General features: G+C 53.1%; 3 protein-coding genes and 1 long non-coding RNA gene across 25 annotated transcripts in view; 2 read left to right on the forward strand and 2 right to left on the reverse strand.

The window, feature by feature from the left end:
• Window positions 1–6,715: 6,715 nt before the first annotated feature.
• MICAL1 (microtubule associated monooxygenase, calponin and LIM domain containing 1) lies at window positions 6,716–18,079 on the forward strand. 20 transcript variants are annotated; one of them, XM_032651373.1, is made up of 26 exons: window positions 6,716–6,920; window positions 7,297–7,360; window positions 8,448–8,749; window positions 8,843–9,050; window positions 9,330–9,434; window positions 9,653–9,757; window positions 9,868–10,023; window positions 10,746–10,846; window positions 11,586–11,843; window positions 12,097–12,212; window positions 12,415–12,541; window positions 12,740–12,821; window positions 13,416–13,563; window positions 13,972–14,162; window positions 14,347–14,435; window positions 14,559–14,600; window positions 14,833–14,916; window positions 15,032–15,188; window positions 15,505–15,581; window positions 15,872–16,142; window positions 16,258–16,352; window positions 16,613–16,726; window positions 16,851–16,944; window positions 17,125–17,224; window positions 17,338–17,411; window positions 17,803–18,074. In XM_032651373.1, exons 3-26 carry the CDS (start codon window positions 8,492–8,494, stop codon window positions 17,949–17,951), a joined length of 3,201 nt encoding a protein of 1,066 aa, XP_032507264.1. In that variant the 5' UTR covers window positions 6,716–6,920; window positions 7,297–7,360; window positions 8,448–8,491; the 3' UTR covers window positions 17,952–18,074. The 20 variants fall into 20 exon arrangements, 17 of the variants coding, with proteins under 17 accessions (XP_032507264.1, XP_032507268.1, XP_032507259.1 ...); XM_032651362.1 differs by having other exon boundaries at window positions 6,759–6,920; window positions 7,297–7,521; window positions 14,344–14,435; window positions 17,803–18,079; XM_032651363.1 differs by having other exon boundaries at window positions 6,759–6,920; window positions 7,297–7,521; window positions 8,451–8,749; window positions 14,344–14,435; window positions 17,803–18,079.
• A 129-nt stretch (window positions 18,080–18,208) lies between these two features.
• On the reverse strand, window positions 18,209–21,525 carry SMPD2 (sphingomyelin phosphodiesterase 2). Its single transcript, XM_032651381.1, has 10 exons — window positions 21,026–21,525; window positions 20,722–20,818; window positions 20,530–20,606; window positions 20,081–20,174; window positions 19,843–19,932; window positions 19,518–19,600; window positions 19,260–19,392; window positions 19,060–19,164; window positions 18,726–18,879; window positions 18,209–18,624 (listed from the first exon to the last, which is right to left on the reverse strand). Exons 1-10 carry the CDS (start codon window positions 21,073–21,075, stop codon window positions 18,236–18,238), a joined length of 1,272 nt encoding a protein of 423 aa, XP_032507272.1. The 5' UTR covers window positions 21,076–21,525; the 3' UTR covers window positions 18,209–18,235.
• Window positions 21,526–21,640: 115 nt separating this feature from the next.
• PPIL6 (peptidylprolyl isomerase like 6) overlaps window positions 21,641–25,127 on the forward strand; it is a 34,238-nt gene continuing 30,751 nt past the window's right edge. For 2 of the 3 annotated variants that reach the window (XM_032651383.1, XM_032651384.1), the window contains exons 1-2: window positions 21,651–21,774; window positions 24,854–24,949. In XM_032651383.1, the coding sequence (XP_032507274.1) occupies window positions 21,673–21,774; window positions 24,854–24,949 (198 nt within the window). In that variant the 5' untranslated portion in view covers window positions 21,651–21,672. Of the gene's footprint in view, window positions 21,775–24,853; window positions 24,950–25,127 lie in introns of all 3 variants that reach the window. The other variant, XM_032651382.1, reaches the window with a different exon arrangement.
• Window positions 21,802–25,127, reverse strand: part of LOC116763527 — a 41,613-nt gene continuing 38,287 nt past the window's right edge. Inside the window, exon 3 of the long non-coding RNA XR_004352547.1 lies at window positions 21,802–21,962. This is a non-coding gene — a long non-coding RNA (uncharacterized LOC116763527). The remainder of the gene's footprint in view (window positions 21,963–25,127) is intronic.

A 25,127-nucleotide genomic window follows, 5' to 3' on the forward strand; every position in this document is an offset into this window, starting at 1 on the left:
TCCTGTGGCACAGGCCTACCCATCTCTAGCGTGAGAGCCAGTCTCAGCCATGAAAATCTCTTCTGGAAGAGTTCTGGGTTATCTGACCAGCTGTCAAAGGGAAGTGAGAAAAGGATAGCTTTATAAATCAAGCCTCTCTTCTGTGTCCCAAATACACATTCTGCCCCTTTGAAGGAAATCCTCAATTTTACGGTTTCATTGGTTTTTTTGTTTGTTTTGGCCACACCGTGCTGCATGCGGGATCTTAGTTCCCCGACGAGGGATCAAACCTGTGCTCCCTGCATTGGGAGTATGGAGTCTTAACCGCCAGGGTGGCATCCTCAATTTTAAAGTTCAGTGACTGCACCCAAAGGAAATGACACGTACGTAAAAATGTTTCTATTGTGTCTGAGAAATTGCTGGCTAATTTTTTCCCAACTTATTTTGTACTAAGCTTGCACAATTTAAATACTTGTTTTAATAAGTGCAGACATACAAACTGTACTTCTTGGGGATTAGTAGAATATTATGCTTTCAGATTGCTGAAACGACCTTGTCACTTTTGCAGGTGAATCTCTGGTTTTCTGTCAGTAGAGGGCTAGCCTTGGGAAGACTTGAGCTCTTGCCATCAAAATGAGCTGTTGTTCTTGTGCTTGGCCCACTGTTTCTCGAAACTCCTCTTTCTACCTCTCCTCTGTGTATTTTTCTGCATTTGGTTCTTGTGTTGTAAACGTGAGCAACCGGTTAAATGATGCTGAGGAATGTGAGAGTCTCATTATAGATGCTTACACCTAGGTTTTCATAAATTGGAATAATAACGATATCTGGCACATATTGAGTCTTTACTGTAGGCCAGGAGGAAAGCCAGGTGTGTTAGGTCTGTATCTTAGGGCTTCTGAAACCTTTTCCATATCGTGGTGCACAAAAAAGGCTTATCCAGTACCCTTCAGTTAGAGGACTCCAGGCACCGCTGGCCATGACCGGCATATTAGTTTGCTAGGTAGGGCTGCTATAACGAATACGACAGACTGGGTGGCCTAAACGACAGAGATTTATTTTCTCACAATTCCGGAGGCTGAAAGTCTGAGATCAAGGTGTTGGCAGGATTGGTTTCTTCTGAGGCCTCCCATCCATCTTTTCCTCCCTGTGTCTTCACGTGGGCTTCCTTTGTGTTTGTCCTAATTTCCTTATAAGGACACCACTCATACTGGATTAGGGCTCACCCCGGTGACCGCATTTTCACTTAGTTACCTCTTTAAAGGCACTACCTCCAAACAGTCATATTCTGAGGTACTGGGGGTTAGGACATCAACGTGAATTTGGTAGGGGGGACACAATTCAGCCAGTAACAACGGCAGCTGGAGTGAGGCGGGAAGCAGCGTCTGGGACACACCTGTAACCCATTTGCAGCACAATCATATTTTACTTAATTCTCATGACATTCCTACGAGGTAATATTACTATGCCTATTTTATGGATGAGAACACTGAGACCCCAACAGATGAAGTCCATTGCCTGAGGTCACACAGTAAGTGGCAGAGCCGGAACTGGGGCACAGGGGTGGCTGCTTCCACCAGATGGGCTTAATACCATCAGCCTATTGAAACTTTAAGCTGGGTTTCTCTTTACATATGATCTGCTTTATGTAATAGAACCTTTTTGACTAAAATTGAGGGTCTGTGTCTGAAATTTTAGCATACAATCATAAACTTTTTACATAGAACAATAATAGTAAAAGTTACAATCTTTGTACAGAAATGCAGTAACTACCATATTAATAATACTTAGGTCAGTATTTTACTACTATTCATTTAAAGCTTAATTGAAATTTACCAATTGGCTGTAAGTTACTACTAAAGCAAAAATGCTTTAACTAACCTGAACTTCTGTTTGAACTTTTTTTAAACTTCTGATTGAGGATATTTTATATTTTGGGCAGATTTACTTTATTTTTTCTTTTTTTTTTTTTTTTTTTCTTTTTTTGCGGTACGCTGGCCTCTCACTGTTGTGGCCTCTCCCGTTGCAGAGCACAGGCTCCGGACGCGCAGGCTCAGCGGCTATGGCTCACGGGCCCAGCCGCTCCGTGGCATGTGGGATCTTCCCGGACCGGGGCACGGACCCATGTCCCCTGCATCGGCAGGCGGACTCTCAACCACCGCACCACCAGGGAAGCCCGATTTATTTTTGTTACCCTTATAAGTACTCAGGTAAAATTTCATCCTCAGTTTCCAAAGTAAAATAAGCCTAAACTCTCAAGAATTGAAAGAAAACGCTTTGTCTTGTTTTTGTAAAGAGCAGGTTTGGAGGAATTACCTCTAAAAAAGAAAAACAATCCCCCTTGCCTTTTGTAAACAGCAGGTATAAAGGAATGACCTCTAAAAGAAGCTGGAATGTCACTGCAATAGTTTATCTTGCTTTCAAATTCTTTACACATAATTAAGCAACGAACACTTAAGTTGACTGGACTATATGCACATATCACCATTCTCACTGGAAATGTACCAGAGTAGGAAAGCTTTTAGGTAACAAGTTTAGGTAACATTAGCAAGAGATCTTAGCTTTTTTCTTTTTTAACGTAAGTGAAAAATACTACTGTATCCCTTTCTACTACTATGTAGAAAGGGAAAAATTTGAGCAGAGCTCAGGGAACTTCCCCGGTCTTAGAGCATAGATTTATTATTTATTTTGAATTAATATCCATAAAATTCGATTTAAAATATGGATTTGAAGATTTTCCAAAAGAATAGTTTGGCTCTTGGTTTTAGTTCATTTGTATTTTATCCTTGTTAGATAAAAAGTTAAACTGAAGCGTCCTTAGGCTAAATTAGGGATATAAACAAGAATGTTTACATTTTAAAAATCTACCTCTCATAGATAATTCTAGTATGATTAAATGGCTTCTGAACAGATTTTCCTATAATCTTAATGTTTGAAGTATGAAAGTACTCTCATAACAAAAATATGGGAAAGTAAAAAGATCTTGAACATATTTGTATTTTTAATCTTTGTCGCTTGTGTTATCTCGGAGTCTGTGCAATCATCACACTTTGACTTCTGGGGAAGGTATTTGAATAAAAAGCGGCATATAGAGCATAAAGTTGCAGGGAAGGGTAAGAAAGAATGAGAAACTGAAATTTTCGATTCTCTCACTCTTATCAGCCAAGAAAGAAGGCTGGGAGTCATTCTTGATGGGCCCCTCCTCACCCCCACTCCCACTCCGTCATCAAGTTATGTCAGTTTCATCTCAAACTATATTTTGAGTCCATCCACTTCTCAATCCCAAGTGCTACACCATCACCATATCCTCTTGCCTGGACTCCTGCCAAGGCCTGCGTTTCTTCCCCTCCCCCACCCCTTTCTCTGCTGGAAATGGTGATCTATCTGGGCTTACCATTGTGCCCTTAGCATCAAGCAGAGTGCCTTGCTAAGTGCGTGGATATCATGTTATTAATGCAAACACGATCGTTATCTCTGCTCTGCTTACAATCCTGCAGTTTCTCACTGCACTCAGAATAAAATCCCCAACCCATCTTCCTCTTGGGTCCCTTCCCCATTCTCACTTCCAACCACACTGTCTTCGTGGCTGTTCCCCAAACATACCCAGCAACTTCCTGCCTTAAGCTTTAAGGCAGGCAGTTTCTCAGGCTTGAAAGGTTTCTGCCCCCTACTCTCTGTCTCACTAACATCTGCACATCTGTCAGAATTCAGTTCAAGTGTTGCTTCCTCATCCTCTAATCCTCCCTGACCCTCTGATCTCAATCAAGCCACACTTTCATATCTGTCCACAGCACGCTACACTTTGGTCTCAGCTGATAATAATTTTTACATTAGGAGCTGTGTCTGCCTGGTTACACTGCAGCCATGGCTCCTGACCCAGGACCATGGCTGTGGTATTTGAACACGCTGACCTACAGGTGTAAAGTCATATATAGGGTGGCTTAGAACCGTCACCTGCAGTGCTAGGGATCTAGTTTCCGACTCCAGGCCCAGGAGATGAAAGGTTAGGAGGTGAAGTAAGGATGGCATTGCAGGAAGACAGAACATGATGTGGATTAGAGGAAAGGGATCCTGTTTTAATGGCTCAGGTTTTTGACCTAGGCCACTGCTGGAGTGATTATTTGCAAAAACATTAGAATGTGATTCTTTTTTTTTTTTAAGAAGATGGGGGTAGGAGTTTAATTTATTTTTTTTTTGCTGTGTTGGGTCTTCGTTTCTGTGCGAGGGCTTCCTCTAGTTGTGGCAAGCGGGGGCCACTCTTTCATCGCGGTGCGCGGGTCTCTCACTATCGCGGCCTCTCCTGTTGCGGAGCACAGGCTCCAGATGCGCAGGCTCAGTAGTTGTGGCTCACGGGCCTAGTTGCTCTGCACCATGTGGGATCCTTCTGGACCAAGGCTCGAACCCGTGTCCCCTGCATTAGCAGGCAGACTCCCAACCACTGCGCCACCAGGGAAGCCCTAGAATGTGATTCTTTTAAAACTAACTTTTTGTGGAATTCCCTGGCAGTCCAGTGGTTAGGATTCGGTACTTCCACTGCCAAGGCCCTGGGTTCGATCCCTGGTCGGGGAACTAAGATCCCACAAGCTGTGCCACATGACCAAAAAACCACAAACTGACTGCATGTATCAACCACTTATTTGACCCAATATGAATTAGCCAGTGTGTTTGTGCCAGTATTTTTAGTTTCATATACACATATAATGTGGATCATGACTCAAGATTCTAATTAAGAAGAGGAACACTTGTAGATAAATAATAATTTATTCTTTTAGTTTTATTAGAGTTCTTTTTTTTTTGAAGAAAATCTAACTAGAACTTGTTTTGGGCCTTCTGGACTATACATTTCTTAGAGTCACCAACATTGAATAATAGGATTTTAGAATCAAAATGGGTTGATGAGGTTGAGTAATTAAACTGCCTCCATTTAGATTTAAGACTGAAGCATGGTGGTTGGTGACTTTTCAAGGTTACGTAAGTTTGTATGAAGCAAAGCTGGCATCTGGCCAGATCTTCTAGATTACAAACCAATATATTCCCCATTGATCTTTGCTCCACTGTGTATCTTTAATTAACATAAAGTGAAACTCCCAAGTCAGCCGTTTTTTAAGCATTGATGAAGTCATTATTGTTCTGTGATCTTTTTTAAAGACAAATTTTACCATCTGCCATTCAGAGAGCCACATAACCCTGTTTGGCTGAGACCACAAGTCACTGAGTCAAGGGCCCCTGCTGGGCCTCAGCTAATCCACTAAATCAGAGCAGCTGCTTATTTACCATCAGCTAATGAAAGGGAAATGGAGTGATTCTAAAAGCCTGGTAACCCATTCAGACTGGACTTTAGAACCCTTCTTACACTATGTATTTAAATATAGGTGTGTCCGATATTTGGCAAATTGATTTCAAGCCAAATAACTAGTCATACTCAACTAGTCATACTCAAGAGCTAGAATGGGTCCAACTGGGAGGCTGTCCTAGTTTCCTGAGCCTGACCTGGCTGAATTCAGGCCTCTCCTGGCAGAGAGCAGGCATTTCCCCTTCCCTGCCTGCTTCTCAGCTCAAGCTGGGAGCAGTATAAGTATACAGGTCTTGCTTGTTCTCAGAGGGTTTCCAGACAAAATGCAAAGTGAGAGTAAAGAGAAGGGAAGAGCCATAGGGTAACCATTTTTTTTCTGTCCCTGGATCTCAAGGGGAGGACCCTCCCATTCATTCCTGTTTCGTTAGTGTTTATTATGTCACTTCCTCTAAACAAGAAACAGCTTCTTACGATGCCAGCCTTTCATTTGTCACATTGGATCAACACTGGTGTAGTGGAGTCCAGATAGACCTGGGTTCCATACCAGCTCTGCCACTTGCTGTGTAACTTTGTTGCGGGTCACAGAACCTCTGTGACCCTCGGTTTCCTTTTCAGTAAAGTGGGACTCATGTGATCACTGAGATTAAGGTAATATTCATGGTAGATGCTTAACAAATGAGATTGATGTTTTATTAACTAGTTGAATGACCTTGGAAGAGTACCTTCACATTCAGCTGTTTCCTTATGGGGAATATGAGGAAGTTGATCCCAAAGGTCTCTCAAGCCCTTTTCAGCACTGACAGTTCTGTGGATCCTTTCTCCAAGGCATTCTTGAATATTGGGGAACTAGCCTCTCACCCAAACACCCCTCTCATTTCCGCCGGTCTAGTACCCTCACGCCCAAGACCCTCTTGCCCGCTCACTCATGCCGCTGTGGAAGCTGCAGATTGCCGAGTTTCCAGGGCTCTAAATCCGTGCCGGTTGCCCGCAGCCCGGGTCTAGAGGCAGACTGGTTGCAGGGGAGGCGGACCCCGAGCTTGGATCCATCGTGGGGCGCCCGGGTCGTGGATCTCCTGGTAGGAGAGGTGAGGAGGACGCAGATGCTACCTACGGATCCAACAGCTTCTGCAGACTTCTTGCCCAGTCCGAGCGCCCTCTCCGCCCAGTTCTCGGGGGTCGGCCGCGCAGTACGTACTGCGCAAGGGCGGGTGGCCTCGCCCTCCCGGGAAGCGCTAGCTTTCAGGCGCAGGCTCTGAGAAGGAGCCAGAGGCCGCGGGTGCGCAGTTCGGCTCCGGATGCCTCCGACCCGCTTCTCATAGGCCCCCACCAGGCGGGGCCCGGGTCTTCGGCCCTCAAGCGGGAAGCGGCGCCGGCTGCGCCACGCCCTCGGGCACCACCCTGCAGCCATGGGCGGGCCCTTGGCTGCTCCCAGCCGGGAAACGCCGGGTAATGAGATGCTAATGAGGCGCGAATAAAGCCTCTGCGGGCCGCGTGCCCTGGTGTGGGGGCCTACACACTTCGTGCTGCCCTGCAATCCTGGCTCTTGGTCTGCGTCTCCTCCATCTCCCTTCCTCCGTCCCCGTCCCCCAACCCGCCGGACTGGGACGCCCGCCTGGCAGGAAGCGGCCCCTACGGGCTCCCGAGACCCCGGGTAAGTTGTCCAGCTGCGCCAAATGTGCGGCCCCCGCCCGCGGAGGCCCGGGGTAGGAGTAGAGATGCGCCTCCGGGGAAATGTGGCTCGCGGCGCTCCTGAATTCCGCCTGGCCGGTCCGGCCCGTCTCTCTGCACCTCCGCCCTGCTCAGCCCCTCTCCAAACTGTACGGTCTAGAGTGTGAGTACCCCCGACCCCCGCTGCCAGTGGTCCAGCTCCCTCTCCATCCTTCCAGACCGGTCCAGCCCTCGCACATTATTTGTCCTGGTGTTTCCAGATTGGGTCCCCCCTCTCCCCACTTCGCCGAGGTCTTCCTCCTTCCCACCCCCTAAGAGAGACCTTCGCCCTTCTTGACGTTCCGTCCGCCCCCATCCAGGTGACCTGCGGCGGCGATTTTCATCTCCTGCTTCGGCCCGGCCGCTGGGTTCGGGCAGGGGCCGGTGAGGCGACCGAGCAGCGTGAGGGGGATCAGCCCAAGGATCTCCCCCCATGAGTGCCACCCTCCTACTCGAACTCCCCCGTGGGCAATTCTCCAGGAATCCCCGTGCCCTCTGATTCCTCCGGGTCCCAGCGTGAGAAAGCTCTCTCCAACACCCCTCAAGTTGCGTGGGGGCCCGAGCGAGGGAGAAGGGGACAAAGGGAGGCCTTGTTTCGGGAGATTCCTGGGAGAGCATGCAGGGATGGGGTGGGGCGTCGATGGGAGTGAGAGGAAGCTGGGAGGGGCGAACCCTGCTGCCCTGTCGCCCCCGCAGTCCCCCAACCGTACTGTGGCCCACTGGAGCAGTGGCAAGTCACGAGGGAAGTATTTTGACCACAGTGAGTCAGAAATAGACCCAGTTGTGTGTTACTCAGTCAGATGCAACATCCTGGGGCTGTTCCTTGCAGTATTGTGGTGGTGGGAAGTGGAACCTACAGGGTTAGAGACCATCTCCTCCCCGTGGTGAGGCAATGAGCAGCGCTAAGGAGGAGAACTTTGCCCCTGGCGTAAGATGCACCCCACACCCAGCGTCACACTGAGCCCCCCGAGGGTGCTGGGTACAGGGAGGCTTGGGGTGAGATAGGGCAGTACGTGTGCCTAGCAGCTGGGGTTTCCGGTGTTAGATCTGTCCCTGTCTGTACTGCATGGAAAGCTCTCTTCCTGGGTGCCCTGCCCTCTTCACATCCAAGAAATTCCCCGTGCTCTGCTTCCAGGGCCCCGAGAAGGCAGGGTAAGAATTCCTGTCCCCTGGGCCCCAGAGATGGAGCAGGGCTTGGAGATCCCTGAGCAAGAAGGCTGAGCTGGAGGCTCCCTGGCTTTCCGTGTGCCATCTGTGCCCAGGACTGCTGATTTTTCATTTCCAAATTTGGCACATTTCACTTGGAGTGGAAGGGATAGCAGTTGTCTCTGGAGCAGCTGGCAGTGAGGAGCAGAGCCAATCAGGGTTGGACCTGGAGCTCCCTGGGGATACCAGACTTTCTTCTCCTCCCCTTCCTTTTCCCTTCCTCCTTTCTCCAGCCTCTTCCCTTCTCTTCCTTCCTTCTCTCCAGCAGCCACGTGCCCCTGCCTCTCCCTGGGAGCCTCCGAGGTCTCCATGGCCTCACCCACCTCCATCAACCCAGCGCATGCCCACTTTGAGAGCGTCCTGCAGGCCCAGCTGTGCCAGGATGTGCTGAGCAGCTTCCAGGGGCTATGCAGGGCCCTGGGGCTGGAGCCCGGTGGGGGGCTGCCCCAGTACCACAAGATCAAGGCCCAGCTCAACTACTGGAGTGCCAAGTCGCTGTGGGCCAAGCTGGACAAGAGAGCAAGCCAGCCTGTCTACCAGCAGGGCCGGGCCTGCACCAGCACTAAGGTGGGTACCCGGTGCCTGGGATGGGGCCTGGAGAATGGGGGGAGTCAGAGGAGCGGCCAGATGCCAGGCCGACGCTGCCTTGTGTGTTCGCAGTGCCTGGTGGTGGGTGCTGGACCTTGTGGGCTGCGGGCTGCTGTGGAGCTGGCGATGCTTGGGGCCCGAGTGGTGCTGGTGGAAAAGCGCACCAAGTTCTCTCGTCACAACGTGCTCCACCTCTGGCCCTTCACCATCCATGACCTTCGGGCACTCGGCGCCAAGAAGTTCTACGGGCGCTTCTGCACAGGCTCCCTGGACCACATCAGTGAGCACCACGTGGTGGCCTGGAGGGGCGGGTGAGCCTGGGCCTGGAGACAGGCCAGTGGACGGGGTCGGGGGGCTGCCGCTGGGCCGGCCGAGAGGCAGGGTGGGTAAGATTCACTTCAGCCAGGCGGCTTTCCGGACTCAGGGCCCTCACCTGTGAAATGGGCAGTTGGACTGAGTGATCTCTCAGACCTTCTCCGGCTCTGACCAGGAACACACTGGTGCTTGGGAAGGCTGGGGGAACCTGGGGTCCCTGTTCCTAATGTCTTCTCCCTTCCAGGCATCCGGCAGCTTCAGCTGCTTTTGTTGAAAGTTGCATTACTGCTGGGGGTGGAAATTCACTGGGGTGTCACTTTCACTGGCCTTCAGCCCCCTCCCAGAAAGGGTAAGTACTTCTCTGCTCCTGAGGACCCCCAAGTATTTTTTTCCTTATCTACTTTCCATGGCTGTTGTGAAGGTGTAATTTGATAGACAGTGTGTCATTGCTTTCTAAACCATAAAGCCCTTTAAACGTTTATTTAATTATTTCACTGGATTGTCCTGGGAATACAGGGGCCCCTTCAGATTTCCACACCTTTGTGCCGCTCACACCCTCTGCCCCAGGGAGTGGTTGGCGTGCCCAGCTCCAGCCCAGCCCCCCAGCCCAACTGGCCAACTATGAATTTGATGTCCTCATCTCTGCAGCTGGAGGTAAATTCGTCCCTGAAGGTGAGTGATCCCTTCCCTCGAAGAAGCCAGCATCTTGAGCTCCATGTGGGCCTTTCTAGGCTGTTACACCAGTCGTCCTCCTGCCACCACCCCCCTGTCCCCACCTCTAGGCTTCACAGTGCGAGAAATGCGTGGCAAACTGGCCATTGGCATCACGGCCAACTTTGTGAACGGGCGCACGGTGGAAGAGACACAGGTGCCCGAGATCAGCGGCGTGGCCAGGATCTACAACCAGAGCTTCTTCCAGAGCCTGCTTAAAGCCACAGGTCAGGACCACCCTCACAGGGTTTGCCCTCCTCGTGCCTCACTGTGGCCTGCCTCCCACCTCTCCCTCTCAGACCTGTCCACAGTCCAAGGAATCCCATACTTTTCCATCTTTGTGGTCTTGACAGCAAAGAACTTGAGCCCCCAGGGATTCAGCAGCCACAGCCCCACTCAGCCACCCAGCATGACGAGTCTTAGAAATCTCTTGCAAAATGCATGGGATTTTGCTTTGTGCTGTTTTACATATGCTTTAATATAAAAATGCTATATAACCTGCTGTATAAAAAATAAAATAAAATTCAAAAAAACAAAAACAAAGCAAAACAAAATGCTGTATATTCAAAATGAAAGTGGTACTTCCAGAAGATGCCCTATGGTTCCTTTGGCTTCGCACTGCCACGCCCCCTGGAGTGTGCACATCCCGGTCGGTCGGAGAAGCCAGGCTGTCCTCTGCAAGCCTGTGGACTATGTGGTGCACATCTCCCAGCTGCCACCCCACCCAAGTTTCTCACTTTGCTCCACACCTTTAGGCCTCCTGGGCCTGGGACAGATGGTCCGCTGTGCCACCAGAACTCATGGGCCCCCCCTGTGTGTGTGTGGGTAGAGGTGCCGCTGTAGGCTGAGCTGTGATCCCAGCTCTCAGAGGTCAAGCATGGCTGGGGCATTTGGAGAGGTGACACATGACGACGAGGCACATTCCTTGTACCCTGCCCTATCCCCACAGGCATTGATCTGGAGAACATCGTGTACTACAAGGATGACACCCACTACTTTGTGATGACAGCCAAGAAGCAGTGCCTGCTACGGCTGGGGGTGCTGCGTCAGGTGGGGCCTGGGCCCAGGCAGGGAGGGGCTGGGTGGTGGGCCCTGGGAGGTAGGTGCCAGGCCTGGACACAGTCTCTCCCTGGGTGTGGAGGGAGTCCATCCTCTCTGCGATGGCACTTCCTCCACCTCGATAAGCTCTTCTCCCCTGGGACTTACGTGGCAACCTGAATCATATTCTGGGCTAAACACCTTATACCAGCCACAGGACTACACAATGTAAGCTCCATGAAGGCAGGGGTTTTGTCCGTCTTTTGTTTACTGATGATTCCCAGTGCCTAGAATGGTGCCTGCTATGTAGTAAGCACCCTGAAAGTATTTGCTGAATGAACTAGTTGAACACCTACTATGTGATAGGTACTTTGTTGAGAGCTTTATGTTCATTTTCTCACCTAATCCACACGAGTACCTTGAGAAGTTAGGTACGTTATCTCTAAACGATGGGGAAACAGGCTCTGAGAAGTTCAGTGACTTGTCCAAAGCAGGTGTATGGTAACAGTAATGATACTGGGCCTTGGAGGCAGGGTGGGACCTGGGACCCCCAGCAAGCGGCAGGCTGAGAGTTGAGGACAGGGCTCGAGCGTGAGGGGCTGGACATTCAAATTCTCCTCCCAGCTCAGCCTTCAACTGCTGTGTAGTTTGGGGAAGCCCGTTCCTGGGGCCTCAGGATGTGTACCTTCTACACCTAAGGGGATGTGATGGCCCAACTGACCCTGCTGGTTCTGATCTGTTGGCCACATAGGACTGGCCGGAGACAGACCGGCTGCTGGGCAGCGCCAATGTGGCGCCCGAGGCTTTGCAGCGCTTTGCTCGGGCAGCTGCCGACTTCGCCACCCACGGCAAGCTCGGGAAGCTGGAGTTTGCCCAGGATGCCCACGGGCGGCCCGACGTCTCTGCCTTTGACTTCACAAGCATGATGCGGGCAGAGAGCTCTGCTCGGGTGCAGGAGAAGCATGGCGCCCGCCTGCTGCTGGGGCTGGTTGGGGACTGCCTGGTGGAGGTGAGGGGTCAGTGTTCGCTGATTGGGGAGGGGCTCTCCGGACCCCTTGTGAGGAGGTACAGGGGTTCCCTGGCTGGGGGAGGAAGCAGCCTCGTGGGAAGGAGGGGGTATAAAAAGGTCTGCTTCTTGTAAGGAGGAGCAGAAGGTGGCTTGGTGTGTCACGGCCCCCTCTGCTATGGCCCTGCGGTCATCTGGGCGTGGACACCCTTGTTGGACTCTCCCTGAGCTGTTTCCTGTCCTTCTGCCCCTGCAGCCCTTCTGGCCCCTGGGCACTGGAGTGGCCCGGGGCTTCTTGGCAGCCTTTGACGCCGCCTGGATGGTGAAGCGCTGGGCAGAGGGCGCTGGGCCCCTAGAGGTGTTGGCAGAGAGGTGAGGCCTGAATTGGGGAGTTGGGGGGCGGGGTGGGGGCAGGGCTGGGTATAGGACAAGAGTCAGGAGTAGGGTCGGGGATGCTGGCTGAGTAGATGGGAGCGTAGAGAAAAGAGAACGAAGGAAAGGCCTGGCACTTCTGGAGGGGTGGGCGCTGATGGTGCCCTCCCACTTGTGCCCGACCCTGCCCTCATCTCCCCAGAGAGAGCTTGTACCAGCTCCTGTCACAGACATCCCCAGAAAACATGCACCGCAATGTGGCCCAGTATGGGCTGGACCCAGCCTCCCGCTATCCCAACCTGAACCTCCGGGCCGTGACCCCCAGTCAGGTCAGAACCCCTGGCACCGCCCGCCAAGACTTCCCGGGTCAGCTCCCGCACCCCAGGTCAGGCCTTCCCTCCTGTTGTCTGCCCAGTCCCTGCCCTGTGGGTGAGTCCCACCCAGGCAGCCCCTCCCCCATGGACTGGGTGGGGTGGCCGGGGTGTGTGTGGTCCGCCTGCCTGGAGACCTGAAAGGGGCTGCCTTAGGTACGAGACCTGTATGATGTGGAGGCCAAGGAGCCTGTGCGGAGAATGAGTGACAAGACAGACTCAGGAAAGCCGGCCACTGGTGAGCAGGCCTTCCTCCGTGGCCATGTCCAAAATATTTACCAAGCAGTGAGGCACAAGCACCAATGATCAGAACAGTGGTAGACGCTGGCGGCAGGGAGCAGGGTGCTGGAGCACTGCTGGGTGGTGGAGATGTTTGGGGCCTCCTGGAGAGTGCAGGGCAGTGGGGTGCTCAGCAGCAGCCATTTGCCAACTTGTGTGGAGTATTTCAGCACTTTAACAGCCTCTGTAACGCAGCAGCTGGATGGCAGCGGAGCTGCACTCTTCTCAGCTGTTCTGCCCCTTCCCGCCTTGCAGACCCCAAACCTGCCTCTCCTTTTAGTCTCTGGGCCTCCCTTGCCCCTCAGCTCATAGCCTGCTGCCCTCTCTGTGGCCAGCAGTGGTTTCACTCTATTCATTCCCCTACTTTATTGCCAGAAAGATTTTTTCAAATGAGAAAAGTGGGATGAAGGAGGTGCTGCTGACAGGGAGTGTTGGGCTGGTGCCCAGGAGGCGTGGGTCCCTGCTTCCCCCTCCCATATAGACCCCGCACCCAGCAGCTGGGCTCTCTCTGCGGGCCCCGGTGCCTTCAGTACAGCGTGGCTTCCTCTCCTAGGGTCGGTGGCCACCCAGGAGGAGCTGCTACACTGGTGCCAGGAGCAGACGGCTGGGTACCCAGGGGTCCACGTCACCGACCTGTCTTCCTCCTGGGTGGATGGGCTGGCTCTGTGTGCCCTCGTGCACCGGCTGCGGCCCGGCCTGCTGTGAGTCAGGCATTGGGCTTGGGGGTCCCTGATAGCCCCTCCCTCTCCAGGCAGTGTGGAATGGTGGGTGATCACTGTGTAGGAGTTAGCACACCCAGCTGCGTCCCAGGCCACCCCTTGCTAATAATCCTGCTCTAGTCACTTTGCTTCCCTAGAGATAGATTTCCCGCCTGACTCTGCCTGCCCATGAGAATCAAATGCATTCAATACGGAGAGCTTTGTGAGTGGTAGAAGCCCCCCAAGGCCAGATGCTGTTGTCATGGGAGGGGTGGGGGGTATGTAGCACAGAGAATGAAAACCCTTTATGCCCTCTCCTCCCTTTCCTGATGTCCCTCCCCTACTGCTCTCTCCCCCTTCCATGGGGCAAGTTCTGGTCTCCCACTGGCCTTTGTCCCTGACGCCCCACAGGGAACCCTCAGAGCTGCAGGGAGTCGGGGCTCTGGAAGCGACTTCTTGGGCGCTGAAGATGGCAGAGCATGAGCTGGGCATCACGCCCGTGTTGTCTGCACAGGCAATGGTGGCAGGGAATGACCCACTGGGCCTCATTGCCTACCTCAGCCACTTCCATAGTGCCTTCAAGAGCACACCTCACAACCCAGGTGACCCGGAGGTGGGGAGGACGGGGTGGGGTGAAGAGGAAGTGGGGAGGACGGGGTGGGGTGAAGAGGAAGTGTGTGTGTGTGTGGCGGGGGGAGGTATCCTCTATCCTTCTGGGCTGGCACATAGCTGTCTGTTCTGGGGGGTACAGTATCGGCCCCCCATCTACCCTGATTCTCCCAGCAGGCCCAGTCAGCCAAGGCTCCCCGGGCACTGCCAGCGCTGTGCTGTTCCTTGGCAAACTGCAGAGGACCCTGCAACGGACCCGGGCCCAGGTGGGGAGTTTGGGTGGGGTTGGCCTGGGCAGTGGGTTCCTTGTGGGGATCCCTGGGGTGATGAGGATGTTCAGAATGGGGGAAGGGGAGAACTGGGGGCTCAGAACGTAGGACTTCTTGCAGGGAAATGGGGAGGATGCTGGTGGCAAGAAGCCTCGTGTGGAGGTAAATGCACGCAGGGGCCGGACAGTCCCTTCCCTGAGGTACTCTTTCCCATATCCTGTCCCCCCAGGCCTTGCTCGCCACCCCAGCTCCTTGTAACCTCCCCCCGCACCATCCAGTCTCGCTTCCTAGTCTCACTCCCTTTCCCTTCCAGTCCTTTCTATTCATCTGTACACATGGACTCCCCAGCTGATCCTGCCCTTCTACCTCTGGGCCTGAGCACTTACCTTTTTAGGTAGAGGCTGAGACCCCAAGTACTGAGGAGCCACCTGTCCCAGAGCCTGATGTACCGGTGACACCCCCATCCCAATACCAGGAGGTGAGAACAGGGGCCCTGTCTGCAGGCAGAGGCCTTGGAAGGGCAGGGAGGGGAAGGGAAAAACTTGGCAGCTGCCTTGGACTCCAGCTGACCTGCGGCCTGGGGGTTGGTGCAGGCCAGTGCCGAGGATCTGTGTGCACTGTGTGGGGAACACCTCTATATCCTGGAACGCCTCTGTGCCAATGGCCGTTTCTTCCACCGGAGCTGCTTCCGTTGCCATATCTGTGAGGCCACATTATGGCCAAGTGGCTACGGGCAGCACCCAGGAGATGGTGAGTGGGCCTGGGAGGCATTCAGAGGGACTCTGGGTCTGGCCCTGCTTGGGGGGGCCAGGAGCTTGAAGGTGGAGGGGAACTGGGGTGCTGGGCATGAGGTGGAAGCAGGCTGACGATGACACTTTCTTCTCCTGAGCTCCGTCTCCTCTGTCCCCTCCAAAGCCCCAAATGCGGGGTTCTGAGAAGTCAGGAGGCTGGTAGAAATTTATCAGCCAATGCAGAGGCCTGTCACCCCGACCTTCCCTGATAAACTGAACATCTGTTCACCGGGCTGCCTGCATCTGATGGCTCCTCCCCTCTCCCGCCTTCCCAGGACATTTTTACTGCCTCCAGCACCTGCCCCAGCCAGGCCACAAAGAGGATAGCAGCAACAGAGGCCCTGAGAGTCAGGTAAAAGCTGTGGAAGTGTGGGATGGGGGGTGGGAAAGAGGAAAGGGCTCTCTAAGCCCGAGACTTTGCTGAGGGTAACTGAATGTTCTCCACTAGAGTGTAAACTGCATGATGGCAGGGATCTCTGTACTGTCTTACTTGTTGATGAATCCCAAGTATCTAGAACACTGCCTCACACTGTTCGGTAGACGGCATAAATGAATGAACGCCAGGGCCCACATCTGTCTCAAGGGGCTGCCTCAACCCACACTGGGCAGGTCACTGACCAGAGCATATGGTGGCTCTTCTAGGACCTTCCCACACACAGTGAGAATAACATGCCATCACGCCCCTCGATTCCCGGGGCCCCCCAGGAGGAGACCAGTCCTGTCCCAAGCCAGCCCACCCGTCGGCTGATCCGCCTCTCCAGCCCAGAACGCCAGCGGTTATCCTCCCTTCATCTCACCCCTGACCCGGAAATGGAGCCTCCACCCAAGCCCCCCCGAAGCTGCTCCGTCTTGGCCCGCCAGGCCCTGGAGGGAAGCTTTGTGGGCTGGAGAATGCCAGTCCAGAGCCCTCAAGGTAACTGCTGGCCCAGGGTGGGGATGGGAGGGTGGTATTCAGATTCTTGGACGGGGATGTGGGGAATGGGGAGGGAGGTCCTGCGATCTCAGCCCATATCCACTTCTCTGCTTAGTTCTTGTGGCCGTGGAGAAGGAGGAAGAAGAGAGTCCTTGCTCCAGTGACGAGGAAGCAGAGGAAGACGTGCCGTTGGACTCAGACACAGAACAAGTGAGTGGGAAGAACCTGGCCACCTATTCTGCCCAAGCCAGCACGCATCCACTAAATATACCCTGGCCCCTGCCCGGGAGAAACCCACAGCACCCAACCTCTTGAGCCCAAATGACTCTGAATGTCTTCTCACCCAGTCTCTTTCATGTCTCTAGGCCTCCACCTTTTCTATCAGAACTTATCCCACTTCCAGCCCAGGGTCTTTCTGGTCCCTTTCAAATGGAGCTTTCCCAACCCCTATCCACCTGACCCTGTCGTAGGTTCTGTGGAACTTGGCTAAGAACTCAGGCACCATGAACAGTTACCCAACGTGGCGTCGGACTCTGCTGCGCCGTGCTAAGGAGGAGGAGATGAAGCGGTTCTGCAAGGCTCAGGTGCGGCCTAGGGGTTCCCGGAGGTTCTAAAGGGATCAGAGTTCTGAGACTGGGTATCAGAGCTCCTCTGGGACTCTGTTCTTGAGCAATCCGCAGACTCCTGGGCCTTCTGCCTTGTACTCAGGCCATCCAACGGCGACAAAATGAGATCGAGGCTGCCCTGAGGGAGCTGGAGGCCAAGGGCACGGAGCTGGAGCTGGCTTTGAGGAGCCGGAGCAGTGAGTGAAGACAGGGAGGATAAGTGAGCCTAGGACACCTCTGCCTCCTGGCCCTGTGTTCCACCCCCAGCGACCCCCAGACTACCAGGCTGTGGCCCACAGCAGGTTCTGCTCCTCATGCCGTGATTCCTGTGACCCTGCTTAGAAGCCTGACTGGCCCCTCTTCTTCCTTCTTGTCAGGTTCCCCCGAACAGCAAAAGGCACTATGGCTAGAACAGTTGCTACAGCTTGTTCAGAAGAAAAACAGCCTGGTGGCCGAGGAGGCTGAGCTCATGATCACGTAAGGGGTGTCGGAGTTGGGGCGTGGGGGGCAATGGCGTGTGAGCCAGGCCCCACAGCCAGGTCTTCGGTCACCCTAGACACCTGTGCCTTTTCTATCCCTGCCCCCCACAGGGTGCAGGAGCTGAACTTGGAGGAGAAACAGTGGCAGCTGGACCAAGAACTGCGAACCTACATGAACCGGGAAGGTAGGTGGGATGTGGGGAGAGGCTGGTATTTGCACAAGCCTCGTGATCTCAGATACTGCCCAGGCAACAGTCCTCTAGTCTGAGCACCTCTGAGGCTGAACTGTCTTCTGAATTGCTTCTTGAACTGCAGGAAGCCAGAGGATGGGGCTCCAGGCCCACATTCCGTGCCTTCAGTTCAATCACAGCTGCACAATTGGGCTTTTACACAAGATTCCTTTAAAAGTGGTGTTGCTGCTAAACAATGCTAGAAAACCATTAGTGTTGATAAACCAAATTCAGAGTGGGGAACAGCTGGGGTTGTAGAAGTCACACAGGCCGGGATTAGGTTGTGCCTCTCCTGCCGTCCTCCCCGTTCTCTGTTCTCTAAGTAAGTTTCACCTCCTCCCTTCAGAAACCCTGAAGACAGCTGCCGACCGGCAGGCTGAGGACCAGGTCCTGAGGAAGCTAGTGGACGTGGTGAACCAGCGAGATGCCCTCATCCGCTTCCAGGAGGAGCGCAGGCTCAGTGAGCTGGCCTCGGGGCCAGGGCCCCAGGGCTAGAAGAGGGTAGGCTGCCTGTCTTCTTCTCTGCAAGGAAGACTGCCTCACCCCAGGACAGTGCCACCCTGTTCATCGGGGCTGCCTGGGAGAGGCCTCACCGTTGACAATAAAAAAGCTTCTGCCGTAAACAGGACTTTGGCTGCCTACAGGGGGGACGTGGGGGAGTGTGCAGGGGGGGCAGCTGTGTAGGAGCCTGAAGGTCTACACTGTGACAATCACACCGACCCTTGGCCCCAATCACTGCCTCTACAAGGAAAAAGGCAGCGCCACCAAAGTGTCAAGCTTTATTGTTCCTCTGCTCTGTCTCCCTCCTGCTGCCCCAGGAGCCCGGCTGGCTGGGACTCCGGGCCCAGGTCCTGGGCCTCCCTTGCCCTTCCCAGCACATGCTGGAGCTCGGCTCGGGCCCGACACAAGCCCTTGGCCTCCTGCACGTGGAAGAGATAGAATGCACCCGCTGCCAGCACCAGTCCTACACTGGGGGTCCAGAGCAGTACAGCAACTTCCCTGATCTCTCCTCCAGCCGCCAGGGCACACAGCAACACCAGGAGAAGAAGCCCTAGACCAATCACGTAGCCAGCGATGGTGGCCCACCAGCGACCTTGAGCCATGCCTTGGTCCAGTTCTGTCCAGGCCTCCCTTAGCACACTGATCAGCGGAGACCTCTCTGCTGGTCCTAGAACAAAGCAGGACAGTGGGGAGGGAGAGTGAGGGTCTGAGGGAGGGATGGGGCTGCCCCATGGGGAAGGGCCAAGGAAAAGGATGGGGCTGACTCACCATGGGTAGGGCTGGGGTTATGCTGGGGGAGGCTGTGTCTCACACACAGAGTAGCCATCAGCGCCTCATGATCGGAGAGGGGGCTGCCGCTGTGAGGCTCGTGGCCTGTAGTAGTTCTGAGAGTCTTACAGGAGATGTATAGCCCAGACACCGCCTAGAAAAAGAGCCAGAGAGAAATTTCTGAGAGCGCCTTTCCCAGAGAACCAGTTCCTGGCTATCCCATTCTCCAGCCGCCACTGATAGCGACTAGACTAGTTAGACAAAGAATCAGCAGAGGCTGATATGCCATGAAGAGAGACAGAGGCTGAAGGCACGTTGCAGGGAGACGCCTGACCTTATAAAGCACGTAGTCGATGCGGATACCCAAGGGGAACTGCTCTAGCTCCTGCCGGTTGACGTAGCAGTTCTGCGGTACCATCGTACAGCCTTCTTCAGGACCCTAGGTGAATAGTGGGCTTGAATGAGGATGCAGGGGGAAGGCGGAGGGAGAGAGGCTGAGGGTGTAGGTGGGGAAATAACCAGGCAGGTCCTCACCTTGAAGTCCCGAGTCTCCAGATAGGCATCCTGCAGTCCCGTCCACTCCTTCAGCAGGCGGCAGCCCAGGTCCTTTGGGTGCAAGTTGAGGTCCCCACACAATAGAACCACATCAGCTTTCTTGGACGTGTGGCTGGGGGAACCAAGATGGTAAGGCAGAATTCTTCCCTCACCAGCTCTGCCCTAAAAGTGGGGCCTTAGCCACCCTCAGTTCCTGGGCCCCATCCCACTTCCCCTGTCAAGCCCAGGCTCACACACTGGATGAACTGGGCCAGTTCCCAAGCTTGGGCCACACGATGTGCTAGGTAGATGTCCTTCTGTCGATTGTACTCGGCATGGAGCTGAACAAGATAGAGGAAATAACTGCAGATGAGACTGAGGGTCCCAAGGGCAGGAGTAAATCAAGCTTGCATCTGTCACTTGGCACGCTTGGTAAAATATGTGTGAACCTTGCCTACTGGCCTTAGGAGATCCTGCTGCCACGCCTCACCCCAAGGCAGCCTGGCTAAAGGAGGAGTCCCATCTTCTCCCTCCCAGGACCAGGCCGCCTGTCCCAGCCTTAAGCACTGCCGCCCTCACTCACATGGGTCACGTAGGCGTTGAGCACCAATCCACCCAGACGGAGCACCAGCAGCCCCACGGCCTTCCCACAGAACCAGTCACCGTGGTGGATCTGCAGGCAGGAGGGGGCGGGAACTCAGGGCACTGCTACCCTCTTTCTGCCCATCCCCTGCAGCCCTAGGAAGGCCACCTCCTTTACCATGTGTTAGGGGGCGGCGGGGTGGGAAAGGGAGGTGGAAGAGGTCAGAGGACAGGCTCACCATGTAGGGGTAGCCATTGAGGGTGAAGACGTGCTGGGTGAATTCCTGGATTGGGTGTTTGGAGAAGACACAGAGACCACTGCCAATGATGCCACTGAAAAGCCAAGTCCTAGTCAAGAGCCACAAAAGCAGGGAGAGCAATACCCAGCCCCCTTCCCCTCCCTTGTCTCCCAGCTCTTATCAGCTACTTTTTCTCCCTCTGCTGCTGGTACCACCCCAGATCAAAGCTCAAAGAGATGGCGTTTACGTGGGCTGACAGGATGGCCTGATGATAAATCTGATGAGCTGAAGAGCTAGATCTTCCTCATTCCACCTTCTCCTGCTCCCACACTCAGAAGAGAGGACGCTGGGGCAGAGGGAGGCGGAAGCAGGAAGCACGGGGAAGGGCCGGCTGGCAGGGCCAAGGGCCTCCAGCTGAGATCAGGCTTCGGGGCCGGTGGGCTTCTCACCTCCTGAAGTAGTGTGCTGCTGGGTAGGCGGGGAGCAGCTTCTGCCTCAGGTACTGGAAGTCCTGCTCGCTCCACACCTGAGGGGAGGGGTGACGATACCTGCCGGTCCTTCCCCCAGGGCGGGAGCCCCCGCCCGCGCCCCAGCCGCCCCCACTCCCGACGGGCTTCCACACCAGCTCCGCGCGGCCCCACCTCCTCCAGGAGAGCTAGGTCGAAGCTCTCCCTGTTCAGAAAGTCTCCCAGGCGCTTAACGCGGTCGGCCCGGTGCTTGCTCAGGTAGGGAATGCCCCTGAGGACGAAAAGCGCAGGGGAGGTGACGGCTGGGGCGCTCGGGGCAGCAACGGAGCTGGGGCCAGGTGCGGGCCCCGGAGGTAGGGGTTGCCCCGCACCCCGAGGGTGTAGGGCAGGGGAGCGCCGTGGGCTGGCTGTGAGAAAGGCCTCCTGCCTCTGGCGAGGGGGACGGCGGCCCTAGACCCGGGTCGGCGGGCGCACTCACCAGCAGTTGAGGTTAAAGACCCTCAGTCGCAGGGAGAAGTTGGGCTTCATGGCAGGGACGCTCGGCGGCGCGGGACGGCTCGGCCTCCGCAGCGACGGCCGCGTTGGGGACAGAGGCGGGCGGGCGGCCTTCCCCGCGGGGAACCGCGCACAGGTGGTCGCCCTGCTCCCGCTCTCCCGGGAAGGCCGCGGCCCCGAAGTGCCGGCGCCCGGGGACTGACTCCCGCGTTACCCGGGCAACCGGCCGGCTGGCCCCAACCTGGCTGCGCGGCAACCCGGAAAGGCGATCTGCGGTGAAATCAGGCGCTGACTGGAGGCGACTACCGCGCTGGAGGACCCTGGGCTTGGGGTCCCAGAGGAGGTCCGTGGATGGGGAGGGGGCGGCGGCGGCGAACCACGCTGACGCACGCTAGGCGTGGGGTCCCTGTTTCTTTTCTCCGAAGCTCGTCGCTGGTGGCGGGCGCCCACGCGCCCTCTCCAGCCTCTCGACCGCCTCAACATCAACAGGCACAAAGTTGAGGAAAGGCCGGCCCTTCGCCGACCGCCCCGCCCCCGGCCCCCTCCTTCCGGCGAACGGCGGGGGCGGGGCCGCGTGGTTGCCGTGGCGACGCGCTATGTTTGTGACCCGAGGAGTCCCTGCGCGCAGCCATGGCGAACAGCTCGCAGACGCCGCACGAGCAGCCGCTACAGGTGAAGGTGGTGGGGCTCTTCAAAAGCTCCAGCTTTCAAATTGCGAAGAGCGCCGCTGAGGTAACCGCGAAGAAACAACCACAAGGGCGGGAAGGCCCGTCCCGCTTCCGAGTCGTGCGCCTCCTAGTGGCGGGGGTCGAGGTTCAGGGAGGGGATGTCCCGGCCGGGATGGGCTGTCTCTGGATGGATATCTGCGTCCAGAGGGCGAGGGCAGGTCCAGGCGGGAGTTACACTTCGAGAAGGGCTACCTTTAAAGAGAGATCCGAGCGAAGGAATCGTTCAGAACCTTTTTGGGAATAACACACATTTTATCCCACGTTAATTTTTTTTTTTTTTTTTTTTTTGCGGCACGCGGGCCTTCCCACGTTAATTTTTAACTGAAATTATAGATTTTAAAACTTTGTGAAAAAAATGTTACCATATAACTAGCTGATTTTTTTACAAACTCCTTTCCCAAGTGACTTTTGAAAACTATTCATTCGGGGAGGGTTTTTGTTGTTGTTTTTCTTTAAAGTTTCTATAGCAGTCACTGCATTCCAGTTGAATTAGGTGCTTATGGGATTTCTTAACAAATGACCCACAAGTGGCTTTGGAGATTACAGACATTTCTTTGTAAACATGCAGAACAATGTAAAATGAAAAACACTTTAAGTAACTGGAAGAATTAGGCCAGGTCAGTAATGCCGCAGCATTCCTACAACCTGAATGCAGGAGAAATGTAGAAGTGTATATAAAATGTTGAAATGTAAAATTCAGCACTTCTTTGGGGTTTGCTCCAGAAATGCTGTTGTAAGATTATGCCAAGCTTCTCTCCTTCAAAACCCCACTAGACTCCAGGACAATGCCTTATTCATGTCTGTATCTCCCACAGTACCCAGCTGGATACTTGAAACAAAATGTTCCCAAATAGAATCAATCTTAAGAAATTCCTAACTTCTTACCTGCTCCAAGTCCACAGAGTTACAGTCTGAATTTAAATCAAGTCAGGAAATAGTGACTAATTTGTGGAATAGGTAAAGTTGACATCAAGATGAAGAGAACAAGTGATAAGAAGTCTGTGAAAATGATACATGGATCATTAAAAGAAGTAGAAATTATGGACTGTGTTAGCTGGGCTGATAGGATCAGCAAAGTTATATGGCTCAAATTGTATTTAATAAGTGTGAGGGATTTTTTTTCTCTTGTTTTTCTTAGCTCCTTTTCTGAAGGCACATGTTTTCTCCACACTGTAGAGAAGACGCTGGCATATTTTTTTTCTGTAAAGTCCACATATAAATTTATTAGGCCTTTGGAACCATAGGTTCTCAGTCATGACTACTCAACTCTGTCCTTGTGCAAAAGAAGCCACAGACAGTATGTAAATGAATGGTGGTTTTCCAATAAAACTTTTATTATGGACACTGAAATTGGACTTGCATATAATTTCACAGGACATGAAATGATTCTTCTTGTGATTCTTTTTCAACTGTTTAAAAATCTAAAAATTATTCTTAGTTCTCAAGTCTTACCAAAACAGGCAGTGGTCCAGCTTTGGCCTGCTGGCCACAGTTTGCCAACCCTTGTTGCAGAGGACGCTAAGTCAAGCAAACAACGTCTTTATTATATTAATAATGTTAATTTTCACTTTCTTAAGGTTTGCCTACCGTAGCTCTATTTGAATATGAAAATATATGAATGTAAATTCAGTTAGTTCTATGTTAATAAAGGATCCTTGAATATATTTCCAACATGATCACTTGTGAGCAATCCCTGATGCCTAATTAACTGAAAGATTTAGATTTATAAAGAGTATTACATAATGTAGTCCCTTCTGGAACAAATTATGAAGAAAGCATGATTAAGTATGCTTAATTTGAAAACTATTGGGCTTATTAGTTATTCCAGATGGTCCCTCAGAAACAGCAGTCATCCTGCACAACTGCCTCAGACAGAGCACAGACGCTGGAATTGAGAAACAGGACACATCAGCTGTTGGTTGGGTACAGCAGACTAAGAAGGAAATGGCCAGATTGCTGTTGCCCTCTTCTGCTACCCCTGGTCCCAAGGCAGGGTACACTCACATCCTGGCTTTCTCCCCCTTGGACTGTCCACCCTGGATGAAGCACGCCAAGTCAGTGTCCCCTTAGACCACAGCAGAAGTGGTCAGATGACACTTTTCCCTTGTTGGTCCATTTACTTCTCAGACTTGCTCAGAAAGGTGATGCCTCACTGTTACTGCCTCAACTGCCTTCCCTTGCTTTAGGAGGAGGCAAAGTGTAACATAACAGGAACCAAAACTTTTTTTTTTTGGCAGATGTTGTTAACCAGTAAGAATTTTCTCTGATTCATACAGACAAAACAAAATACATTAAGTCAATACATGCTCAATGTCTAGACCAAAACACATTTAATATTTACTTCTCTTTTTCCCAAGGGGTATAACCACAACAATATCCTTTTGGTCATTCTCCATATGTCAGTGAATTAAAGCAATAACATTTATTTTAGTTAAAAGTATCCATAGAGGGGCTTCCCTGGTGGCGCAGTGGTTGAGAGTCCGCCTGCCGATGCAGGGGACACGGGTTCGTGCCCCGGTCCGGGAGGATCCCACATGCCGCGGAGTGGCTGGGCCCGTGAGCCATGGCCGCTGAGCCTGCGCGTCCTGAGCCTGTGCTCCGCAATGGGAGAGGCCACAACAATGAGAGGCCCGCGTACCGCAAAAAAAAAAAAAAAAAAAAAGTATCCACAGATCCACTGAGGTTTAGTAAGAGTTTAAGTTAGGGAAAAACTGGTCCTAAAAGAACATGGCAAGTCACAAAACTATTGGCATAAACTCACTTGTACATTTGTTTATGCAGTTGCTATGTGTGGATGGTCCACTATGTACCAAATATTGAGGCCAGTGGGAAACTAAGACATAGTCTTTGCCCTCAAGGAGCTTATTCTCTTAAGAAGAGAGACCAGTTAGTATGGCCTGGGGAGGGACTTACTGGAGGTAAGCACAGGGGCCTCTGGGAGCTGGCAAGGGGTATCTAAGCCAGACTGTGGCTTGGGTGTATGTTGCATAAAACTTCCTGAAGACCCCATAAAAACTGGGGGGAATGATTTCTACTTTAAAAGAGAACTTACTCTAAAATAATTATTCTATTTTGAAACCTAGAGTCTGAAGAGTAATTATCCATCCAAATTTGAAGACCCTATAATAGTTCCTGTTCAAGAATTTGCATGGGATCAATATCTACAGGAGAAAAAAAGGGTAAAGGATATTTGTGGTGTGGGAAATGAGCCAAGTTTTGCCTGATTTATTTACATATGCATTGGTTTGGAAAAACTGAAGCAGTAACTTTGATACAACTAGATTTTATTTCTCTAAATTATGTACTTTTCCTAAATTATTTCAGTCATTTTACCAAGCTGATTTTAAGAAAGAGTCA

The sequence above is a fragment of the Phocoena sinus genome, chromosome 12 (genome assembly GCF_008692025.1).
Source record: "Phocoena sinus isolate mPhoSin1 chromosome 12, mPhoSin1.pri, whole genome shotgun sequence".
NCBI classification, from domain to species: Eukaryota; Metazoa; Chordata; class Mammalia; order Artiodactyla; family Phocoenidae; genus Phocoena; species Phocoena sinus.

Coding starts and splice junctions, on each gene's coding strand:
- SMPD2 (XM_032651381.1), bottom strand. CDS start 21,075: ATGAAGCCCAACTTCTCCCTGCGACTGAGGGTCTTTAACCTCAACTGC. Junction 20,175..20,529: donor GCAGCACACTACTTCAGGAG/GTGAGAAGCCCA, acceptor TTGGCTTTTCAG/TGGCATCATTGGCAGTGGTC. Junction 19,393..19,517: donor GAACTGGCCCAGTTCATCCA/GTGTGTGAGCCT, acceptor TGGTTCCCCCAG/CCACACGTCCAAGAAAGCTG.
- MICAL1 (XM_032651361.1), top strand. CDS start 8,492: ATGGCCTCACCCACCTCCATCAACCCAGCGCATGCCCACTTTGAGAGC. Junction 10,024..10,745: donor GAGCCTGCTTAAAGCCACAG/GTCAGGACCACC, acceptor CTATCCCCACAG/GCATTGATCTGGAGAACATC. Junction 15,189..15,504: donor CGGGCAGCACCCAGGAGATG/GTGAGTGGGCCT, acceptor CCGCCTTCCCAG/GACATTTTTACTGCCTCCAG.